This window comes from Caretta caretta, chromosome 1, assembly GCF_965140235.1.
Source record: "Caretta caretta isolate rCarCar2 chromosome 1, rCarCar1.hap1, whole genome shotgun sequence".
NCBI classification, from domain to species: domain Eukaryota; kingdom Metazoa; phylum Chordata; order Testudines; family Cheloniidae; genus Caretta; species Caretta caretta.
In genome coordinates this window covers 354,002,118-354,012,542 of record NC_134206.1, presented here as the reverse complement: position 1 = coordinate 354,012,542, position 10,425 = coordinate 354,002,118, and the positions used below count along the sequence as shown (strand labels likewise).

Here is a 10,425-nt window from a genome sequence, read left to right as displayed (position 1 = left end):
GCGGCGATTGGCGGGGGCGGAGCCGGGCCGGCGGCGATTGGCGGAGGCCGGCGGGGGCGGGCGGCGATTGGCGGAGGCGGAGCCGGGCCGGCGGGGGCGGGCGGCGATTGGCGGGGGCGGAGCCGGGCCGGCGGCGATTGGCGGAGGCCGGCGGGGGCGGGCGGCGATTGGCGGAGGCGGAGCCGGGCCGGCGGGGGCGGGCGGCGATTGGCGGGGGCGGAGCCGGGCCGGCGGCGATTGGCGGAGGCCGGCGGGGGCGGGCGGCGATTGGCGGAGGCGGAGCCGGGCCGGCGGGGGCGGGCGGCGATTGGCGGGGGCGGAGCCGGGCCGGCGGCGATTGGCGGAGGCCGGCGGGGGCGGGCGGCGATTGGCGGAGGCGGAGCCGGGCCGGCGGCGAGCTGGAGCTGGCGATGGAGGCGGCGGCCCCCGGCGCGCGGTGCCCGGGCGATGGCGAGTGCGCGGGGCCCGGCCCCCCCCGCGGCCCCGCCGTGCCCGGCCACACCCGGCTCCGCGCCTTCGTGTGGTGCCGCGAGTTCCTGGCCGGCGCCTGGAAGCTGCTCGAGCCCGAGGAGCTCGGCATCAGCCCGGTCAGGTACCGGGGCGGGGTCGGGGCCGGTCCGGTCCGGGAGCGGGACCGGGAGGGGTGGCGGGTGGGGGCGGGGCCTGGGCTGGGCGGGGCCGGGAGCCGGACCGGGCGGGGTGGCGGGTGGGGGCGGGGCCGGGAGCCGGACCGGGCGGGGTGGCGGGTGGGGGCGGGGCCGGGAGCCGGACCGGGCGGGGTGGCGGGTGGGGGCGGGGCCGGGAGCCGGACCGGGCGGGGTGGCGGGTGGGGGCGGGGCCTGGGCTGGGCGGGGCCGGGAGCCGGACGCCGGACCGGGCGGGTGGGGGCGGGGCCGGGAGCCGGACCGGGCGGGGTGGCGGGTGGGGGGCTGGCCTGGGGGGTGGTGTGCAGGAAGCGGGGTCCGGGGTGTGTCCGAGGCAGGGATCAGCCGGGTAACGGGTAACGGGTCTCCGAGCCAGCACTGCCGGGTAGTCATTAGGGTCCAGAGTTAACGCCGCTCTCCAAGCTCCGGGGCGGGCGGGGGCCGATTAGGGCCGAGCTTGGGGGCGCAGGAGCCGGGAGCCGGACCGGGCGGGGTGGCTGGTGGGGGGCTGACCTGGAGGGGTTGGGCTGGGGGGGGGTGGAGTGCAGGGAACGGGGTGCTTGGAAGCGGGGTCCGGGGTGTGTCCGAGGCAGGGATCAGCCGGGTAACGGGTCTCCGAGCTAGCACTGCCGGGTAGTCATTAGGGTCCAGAGTTAACGCCGCTCTCCGAGCTCTGGGGCGGGCTCGGGCAGACCCTGGGTCGCGCTGGCAGGTGGGGCGACAGGCCTGCAGTGTTTCCAGTGACCGCACAGCATCTGGAGCCTGGTTGTGGGGCGAGGGGCCCACCTCTCGGGTGGGCTGTTGCTGCAGCGCCCCCAGGAAAGCTGCCTTGGCGCAGACCCCTAATGTAGATGTGCTTCACCCCCATAAAACCTGGCTTGTCATCGCCCCGGGGCTCCACTGGCGAGGGGGGAACCCACGGGCCACACAGGCCGTGTCCTTAGCTGGGCCTGGGGGTGCCTCTGCCGGGCGGAGACCTGTGCAGGGCACCCTCCCGCTCGCAGCCCTGGCTGGGTGCGGGGCAGCCGGAGCTGAGTGTCTCTGAGCGCCCGCCTGCGAGCTTTGCCCCCGCTCGGTGCCCGAGTCCCTGCTGCCAGCCCAGCCCAGCCACACGGCTCGGAGGGGCGCGAAGGTCCCAGTGCGGCTTCTGCTACCCCCACACACCCCGGCTCCGCAGCCGTGCCCAGGCCGCGAGAGCCCTGCCCGGTCAGGGGCCAGCCTGCTGCTGCTTCCTCTGCCCCCCCGCCTCGCAGGGGCTCCTCTCTCGCATGCCCGGGGCTCCTGGATCATCCCCTGAACGTGCCCTCGGGCCTGGTCTGGCATAGCGCGCGCAGCTAGGCTTTGGGAAGCAGACCCGTGCCTGCCGCCCGGGGTGAGGCTGGTACAAGCCAGAGAGGAGTGGAAGGGGGGTACTCCCTGTCCCCTCGCTCTGGGGCAGGCCCAGGGCCATGCTGGAGTTCCCAGCAGGGTGCTGTCCCGGGCACAGCCGCGGTCCTGTGTGGGCCTGTGCCCAGGTCTCTCCCCATGCAGGCGTAGGAGCCGGGGGCTCTGGGGCACACGCAGCCGGCCCCTCGGCCAGGGCGTGCTCAGGGGTGCTGGAGGGGCCCGGTTCACGCCCACGGCAGGATCTGGGCAGGAGCTCGCTTGTGTGGGCTGAGGCTGAACTGGCCAGGGAGGGATCCGCAAACCTTCCGGGCTGTGCCCCGTCTCCTGGCCTGCCCAGTGCTGCCCCCCAGCGCCTGGGCTGCGTCCCAGTGCACTGGGCCCCATGGCCTCTGATCTGGGGTCTGCTTCCCTTTGCAGTGGGGGGCTCAGTAACCTGCTGTACAAATGCAGCCTCCCGGAACACATCCTGAGTGTGGGCGATGAGCCTCGGCAGGTGCTGCTGCGCGTCTACGGGGCCATTCTGCAGGTGAGGCTCCCCCGCCTGGCAGCAGGGCACAGGGGTGGGGGCGACCAGGGACCCACCGAACGGCTTCCTGCGCTGCATGCGATGGCCTGGCTGGGGTCAGTGTGTGGGTGAACTGGCCCCACCCCACCTCGTCAGCGACCGGCTCCCTGGCTGCCACGCACTGGGCCAGCTGTGCCCCCTGTCACCAGCCAGCTGTTGGGGTTATGCAGGCCTCTGCAGGGAGTGTAATCGACCGCCCCACGGTGAGGGCCCAGGTCAGCCCTGCCCCCTCCCAGCTGTGCCAGTGCCCCGCAGCCCCCTGCCCCCCAGCTCTGCCAGTGCCCCATAGTCCCCACCTGCAGCCCCCTGCTATCCCAGCTCCGCCCCCCAGCTCTGCCAGTGACCCACAGTCCCCACTCATAGCCCCCTTCTATCCCAGCCCTGCCCCCCAGCTCTACCAGCGCCCGTAGTCCCCACCTGCAGCCCCCTGCTTACCCAGCCCTGCCCCCAGCTCTGCCAGTACCCCAAAGTCCCCCCCCGCAGCCCCCTGCTATCCCAGCCCTGCCCCCGCTCTGCCAGTATCCTGGAGTCCCCACCCGCAGCCCCCTGCTCTCCCAGCCCTGCAGCACCCTCCGGGCTAGAGAAATGGCTCTGTCCAGCTTGCTGCTGCTGGGTGCTGACTCTGGGGAGCTTTCTGCACAGGACAGCGAAGGGTTCAAGGCTGAGGGGGTTAATGCCATCCTCCCTTCTCTGGTGGGCTTCTCAGACCCTCGAGGGGCCCCTCCCATGGGTGGTGGGGGTTCCTTTGTGAGGTTCCCCATGACTGTGCACTGGGGTGGGCTGTGGATTGTGGGTTTGCTGCCTCCCCACCCTGGCATCAAGCAGCATCTTGGGGTCACTCCCCCCCATATTGTGCAGGGTTGGGGGGATCCCAGGGTCACTGCCCCACACCCTGCACAATCTGAGGGGGAGGGGCACTCAGGGTCACGGCCCTTTCCCCGACTGCACAGATTTGGGGGTGGCTGCCCCTCACCCATGCCTTCTGTCTCTGCAGGGCGTGGACTCGCTGGTTCTGGAGAGCGTGATGTTTGCCATCCTGGCAGAGCGGGCACTGGGGCCGCGGCTCTACGGGGTCTTTCCCCAGGGGCGGCTGGAGCAGTACATTCCGGTACGGGCCTCGCTGGGTGGCCTACCCTCTACCCTTCCCCCACGCCGGATGCCTGGCCCCCAACGGGCTGGCCAGAGTACCTCCCTGCCTGAGTTCAAGGGCTGGTGGGGCCCAAGTGGTTCTTCCTCCGTGGCCCCAGATGGCTGCTGTGCATGGCAGGTGCCTGGGTTGCCCCGGCTCTGTGCCCCTCCTGGCCAGCTTGCTCCTTTGTGCTGTCGCTTGGCTCAGACCTGTGGGCTCCCGGGGGCGCTGAGAGGGCTCTGTCCCTCCGCCGGCGCTGGAGGCCCCGTGCCAGGCCAAGCGAGCCCCGGGGTCCCTGCCGCCCCCATCCCATTCCTTGGAGGCAGGTGTCTCATGCCTGCCGCGTGTCCCCAGAGCCGGCGTCTGTGCACAGAGGACCTGCAGGACCCCGACATCTCCAGGGAGATAGCGATGAAGATGTCCCGCTTCCACGGCATGGTGATGCCCTTCAACAAGGAGCCCAAGTGGCTGTTTGGGACCATGGAACGGTAACACCTGCCCTCGCACTGCTCTGGGCTACTCTGGCCTGCGGGCTGCAGGGGGGCAGCACCAGCTGTGTCCCCCTGGGGGGGACCCTTCCCCTGCAGGAATGGGGGCCTGGATTGTGCCTGGGAAGGAGTCGGCTCCCATCACTTCGCAGCAATAGTTCTGAGGGGAGTGCACCCCCACCCCGATGCAGTGCTGCAGGGTCTCTGCCCATAGGTGTCCTCTGCCATGGGGCCAGGAGGGAGAATAATGGGCCCTGTCTTGCTGTGAGTGGAGGGGTCCCTCCCCATCTCACTGCTGGGGTGGGGGACTGAGTGACGGGGTGTCTCCCCATCTCCCTGCTCCCAGGGGAGGCAAGTTGGGGGGGGTGTCATGGAGGCGGGGAGTGAGTGCTGGGGGAATTCCCGTCTCCCTGCTCCCGGGGGTGGGGGTCTCCCTGCTCCCGGGGGAGGAGGGCTGGGGGAATTCCCGTCTCCCTGCTCCCGGGGGAGGAGGGCTGGGGGAATTCCCGTCTCCCTGCTCCCGGGGAGGAGGGCTGGGGGAATTCCCGTCTCCCTGCTCCCGGGGGTGGGGGTCTCCCTGCTCCCGGGGGAGGAGGGCTGGGGGAATTCCCGTCTCCCTGCTCCCGGGGGAGGAGGGCTGGGGGAATTCCCGTCTCCCTGCTCCCGGGGGAGGAGGGCTGGGGGAATTCCCGTCTCCCTGCTCCCGGGGAGGAGGGCTGGGGGAATTCCCGTCTCCCTGCTCCCGGGGGTGGGGGTCTCCCTGCTCCCAGGGAGGAGGGCTGGGGGAATTCCCGTCTCCCTGCTCCCGGGGGTGGGGGTCTCCCTGCTCCCGGGGAGGAGGGCTGGGGGAATTCCCGTCTCCCTGCTCCGGGGAGGAGGGCTGGGGGAATTCCCGTCTCCCTGCTCCGGGGAGGAGGGCTGGGGGCCTCGCCCTGCGGAGGTGACGGGACCCTGCGCTCTAGGTACCTGAAGCAGATCGCCGAGCTCACCTTCCTTCAGGACGCCCAGCGGAAGTTGTTCAGCCAGCTGAAAGCCTATAACCTGCAGAAGGAAATGGGGAGCCTCAGGTGAGCGCAGGGCCCGAGGAGCCGCCATGGACACGTGGGGGTTGGGGAGGACGAACTGCCATAGAGGCTGGGCAGAAAGGTGCCCCCCCCCCCAGCGCCGCAGGGGTGCCCCTCGCTGCTGGTTCCTGCTAGTTCTGCACTGCAACAGGCCCATGCGCTCACCCCCGTCTCCCATCCGGCTCCGGCTACCCCGCGGTTGGCTCCGGCTCCCCTCCCTGTGTCCGCGGTCAGCTCCGGTTTTCCTACCCAGAGGTGGGCGGGTCTCTGCCCGGCACCGCGAGCGGCAGAAGCTAGAAGCGTCAGAGCCTGCTCTCCTTGGGGCTCCCTCTCGCAGTGCACCCTGCTGGAGAGGCCTGGGGGAGTGGGAACGATGAAGCAGGCTGTCTACTGATGTCTCTCTCCCCTGAATTCCAGGGAGCTGCTGGAGTCGACGCCCTCCCCTGTGGTCTTCTGCCACAATGATGTGCAGGAAGGTGAGTGGCAGGGGGTGAAATGCCCCCATTGTCTGTTGGCGGTCGCCATTGCCAGCCAGAATAGCCCAGCCTTGGGCCCGCTGGGGCCTGAGCCACCACGACAGTGTGGCTCCCCTCCCCACAGCCTCTCTGGGGTTAGGTCGGGGGGACCTCGCTGGCCTGAGCGCAGCTTGTCCCGGGGAGCAGCCTGAGCCCTGCCTGGGGGCCAGTCCTGCTTCGGCTCCGGGGCAGGGCTACATGGGACCAGAGGGGCTCCCCCAGCTCCGACTCCTCCACCCTGCCTGTGTCGCTTCCCCCAGCCCCTGCAAGCTCCCCAAGGTAGCTGCTCTCACCTGTCCTGCCCCTTTCCAGGGAACATCCTGCTGCTGGCTGGGCGCGAGTCACACCCCAGCGACAAGCTGATGCTGATTGACTTTGAATACAGCAGCTACAACTACAGGTGGGTGATGGGAGGTGGGGTCGGCCGTGGGGAGCAGAGCTAATGGGGGGCAGGGTGGGTGTGGTGCCGAGCCGTAAGCTGGTGTGTATAGGACATCCACTGCCCAGCCCGGTGCTCTCCCTGGGCTGTGCGACCCACACGGGGCTGTCAGGCCGGCTCTGAGGATGGCTGTCCAGCCTGGTGTTCTCCCTGGGCCATGCGACCCATGCGAGGCTGTCGGGGCAGCTCTGCTGCGGATGCCCGGTGGGGTGAGGTCGGGGCCGCGAGGAGGCTGGAACCCTGTGAGCATGGAAGCTCCTAACCCCCCCTCTCCCTGCAGGGGCTTTGACATTGGCAATCACTTCTGTGAGTGGGTGTACGACTACACCCATGACACGTGGCCCTTCTACCAGGCCTCCATGGAGAACTACCCCACGCGTCAGCAGCAGGTAACGGCCGCCTGGCTGGGGGAGCCCCTGGGGAGGCCGGAGGGCAGGCGGGCAGGCAGGCAGTGAATCCAATCCTTGCCAGGCTGCTGCCCTGTGGGGTGAGGTGCTTGTGTTCTGGTTGGTGGGGCTGTAGCTGTTGGGATTGTTGCTGGGTGTTGGGCCCCTTTCTGAGCCCCCTGCCCCGGGAGCTCCCCTACTCCTCATGGGGGAATTCTGTGCCAAAAACTTAAAAATTCTGTGCAGAATATTTTAAAATTCTGCAAAATTCTGCGTATTTTGTTTGTCAAAGTAACATAGTATAATCACGCCAGTTTCAGTTAATTCGGTAATTGATTTCAGAATACCTGTCAGCAATTGTCTGTAACAGTACAGACAACAAAAAACCTTCAGGAAATGTTTCTTGACAAATAGATCCTCACTAGGCATGTTAATACAGACCTTTGAGTAATTCATTTCTACTGTAATACAGAACCGGATTCCCACCCCCCTCAGAAGCAGTGCAAAGGCTGGGGAGAGACGGGGAATGGAGGAGCTGAGGGAGAAGGCAGGAGCCTGGGAATGAACCTGGAGGGTTGGTGGGTGTGGCTGGGAGAAGTATGGAACAGGGTTGTTGTTTTTTTTTTTTTTTTTGGGGCGGGGGGGCCAGATTGTTAGTAAGTTGGGGAGCCTCCCCCATGCAGGCCCTGGCTGACCCCTAGCCTCTTCCATTCAGCCAGGAACATCTGCCCCCGTCCCCTTGTGGCCCTGTACTCCACTCCCATTCAGCCCCTGGGTCAGTGCTCTCACCCCGCTAGCTCCTGTGCCCCCACCCTAGTCTGTCCCCTCCACTAGCCCTTCTGAATCTATGTGGCCGCCCGCAGCCCTGTGTGCCCCGTGCTGTCCCCCTCCCAATATCCCATGCCTCCTCGCCTGGCCCCATGGGCAGGGCGCTGTGAGGAATGCAGCCTCTTCACCTCCCTCTCTGTAGCGGGCTGCTCCGGCCCTGACTCAGCTGCCCTCTCTTCTGGGTCCACAACAGTTTCTGGTGCATAAAAGGGGTAACTGCAGCACCTCCCTAGCAGAATTTATAATTCTGTGGGGAGGAAAAAAAAAATCTGTGGGGGACATGAATTCTGTGCATGTGTAGTGGTGCAGAATTCCCCCAGGAGCACCCAACTCACTCTGGGCCTCGCCCAGATGGGCAGGGAGGCAGAGCCTTGGTTTCCCCATCCTGCGTTTGGGGCCTGAGGCTGAGACTTGCTCGTCCTGCCCGCAGTTGCACTTCATCCGGCACTACCTGTGGGAGGACTCGGTGCGGCGCGGGGACACCACGCAAGAGGAGCAGGCCCGCATCGAGGAGGAGATGCTCACCGAGATCAGCCGGTGCGTGAATGACGGGGGGCGGCAAGGGGAGACCCCCACCCCTGTTTCCCCCACAGAGAGCGGGTGTAGGGGGCTGGCATGGGGGGACCCCCACCCTGCTGCCCTCCCCAAGGACAGATCTTCTCTTTAAAGAGCCCTTCAGCGCAGTCAGGCATCTGTTGCAGGCTCCTTCTCCCAGCCTTGCTGCCCAGTCTGGGGGTGCCTGAGGGGCTCTGAAAGGGGAGCCAGGTGCCCTGGGGACTGGGGAGGCTGTGCAGGCTTGGGGTGGAATCTGGGACATGGCACAGTTGGGGGTCTCTCCCAGCGTCTCCCCAACGGCTGCTCTCTCCCCTCAGGTTTGCTCTGGCCTCTCACTTCTTTTGGGGCCTCTGGTCCATCCTGCAGGCGAAGATCTCCACCATTGAGTTCGGCTACCTGGTGAGCACAGGGCACGGGCGACCCTGCCCCTTGGCTCCCACAGGGCACTGCCCAGGGCTGCCTGCTGAGACAGGGCATAGGTCAGGGGGCGCAGCCTGGCAGCCTGGATTCAGCGTCCTGAGGGGCGTCTCTCCTAAACTGTCCCTTTGCAGAGGATGGGAGGGACCTGCCCAGCTGAGCACTGTGGGTACCTGCTGCCTCCCTGTGCCCAGCCCTCAGTGCGACTGCACATGAGGTCCTTATGTTCTGGCTCTGCCCCCATGGCTGGGGGTCTGCGTGGGGTGACTGGGTTCCCCTGCCCCCACAGCTGGGGGGCTCCGCGGGATGTGAAGTTACTGGGCTCCCCTGCCCCCATTCCTGGGGGGCTCTGTGGGGATCCCTGTTCTGGCCCTGCCCCCACGTCTGGGGGGCTCCATGGGATGATTGGTCTCCCCTTCCCTCATGGCTGGGGGGCTCTGAGGGGTGTGAAGTTACTGGCCTCTCCTGTCCCCATGGCTGGGGGGCTCTGAGGGGATCCCTGTTTTGGCCCTTCCCCCCACAGCTTGGGGGCTCCATGGGATGACTGGTCTCCCCTGTCCCCACGGCTGGGGGGCTCTGAGAGGATCCCTGTTCTTGCTCTGCACCAGCCTGATGCTGTCTCCCTGCCCAGGATTACGCGCGGTGCCGTTTCGAGGCCTACTTCCAGCAGAAGGCACAGTGCCTGTGACCAGCCCGGCTCTGCCTGCCCCGCGCTTGCCTGCCTCCTGCCTTAGGACCTCGGCCTCGCCGTGCTGCAGACATGTGGGGCCTGGCTGGAGCAGCGGAGTGGCCCCTCCCCGGCCAAGGGACAGCAGCTGGCAAGGACCCCAAGGGACCAACGCCCCCAGACCAGCCTCCCTTGCCCCCCGGGTGGGGGCGGGGGGGATGCCCTGGCTGGCCAGTGAGCAGCGGTGGGTGCTGGGGGTCTGGCTCACTCCAGGGCAGGGATCTCCTTGCAGGGTGTTTGGGGGCAAGGCTGGGCTGTCAGGGCAGGGAAACGGTTAATGTTCCGGTTTGGGGAGTGAAGGCATGGGCTGCCCTCCCCCAGTGTGTGTTAGGATCCCCACCCTCTCCAGGGTGGGTTGTGTGGGGCCGGCTCCCCCTGTACCGCCTCTCCGCACTGCCCATTGTCAGATGGTTCTGTGTGGCCATGGGGGTCCCACTGAGCAGGGCGGCTGCAGCCTCGGTCCCCTCCCTGGGGCAGGAGGGGCTCAGCTCCCCTGGGTTCCCTTCGAGTGCACTGGGGGCTGCGCTGGGCATGTGCAGGGGTCTCCGCTCTGGGAGATGGGGCCTGGGAGCTGAATGTGCTACACGGGCATTTGCCTCTGCCCCACGGTTCTGTCCTTGCGTCTCTGCCTCCCCTGGCCTGGGGCGCTACCCAGCTCTGCTGCCCCACCCTTCTGCCCCAGTGCCCTTCCTGCACCCCATACACCCGCTTCCTGCAGGTGTGGGGGGCCTGGGGCTCCGGCCTGCCGATGTAACCTGGGCTCCGCGAGCGTGGGCTGCATGGGGGAGACCTGGATGCTCTGCCCCTGCCCCCGGCAGAGCCCCTCCTGCTGGCCCCTTTTCTGGAGAAGCAGGGGGAGTTTGTAGGTGTGTGGCCAGCCCGGGATGCTGCCCCCGCAGGCAGTGCTGGCCTATCTCCAGCGCCGCTCATGGGATGAAGGTGGCAGCTGCTGGCAATGGGGGATGGGCTCTAGTAGGGTCCCCTGCTCCGGCTGGGGGAGTTGGTGGGGGCCACCTCCTGCAGCCCTGCCCCAAAGCGCCTCCCTGCCTGGGCCCTGTGACCGGGGCTCTGCACTCGCTTTCTCTGCCAGTCCCCAGCATCTGCTGCCCCCTCGGAGCCGAGCCCCCGGGCGGGGCCCTCCACTGCCTAGCAAGAGACTGTGAACTCTGCACTCAGACCAATAAATGCCTGGCACTGTCTGCCTGTGTGTGTGTGTCTGTCCCTCCTCCTGCCCTGGGCACTCGGCGTCTCTGCCTGGGTCTGTCTGTCTGGCTGCAGAGCT

At 67.8% G+C, this 10,425-nt stretch overlaps 1 protein-coding gene across 3 annotated transcripts; it reads left to right on the top strand.

Moving 5' to 3' along the window:
* Positions 1 to 324: 324 nt before the first annotated feature.
* Positions 325 to 10,342, top strand: CHKB (choline kinase beta). 3 transcript variants are annotated; one of them, XM_075124623.1, is made up of 11 exons: positions 325 to 592; positions 2,448 to 2,556; positions 3,590 to 3,703; positions 4,079 to 4,212; positions 5,175 to 5,279; positions 5,694 to 5,752; positions 6,104 to 6,191; positions 6,511 to 6,619; positions 7,875 to 7,981; positions 8,317 to 8,398; positions 9,025 to 10,342. In XM_075124623.1, the coding sequence occupies exons 1-11, from the start codon at positions 411 to 413 to the stop codon at positions 9,148 to 9,150; spliced, it is 1,215 nt and encodes a 404-aa protein (XP_074980724.1). In that variant the 5' UTR covers positions 325 to 410; the 3' UTR covers positions 9,151 to 10,342. The 3 variants fall into 3 exon arrangements, with proteins under 3 accessions (XP_074980724.1, XP_074980726.1, XP_074980725.1); XM_075124625.1 differs by having other exon boundaries at positions 396 to 592; positions 9,048 to 10,342; XM_075124624.1 differs by having other exon boundaries at positions 431 to 587.
* Positions 10,343 to 10,425: the final 83 nt, after the last annotated feature.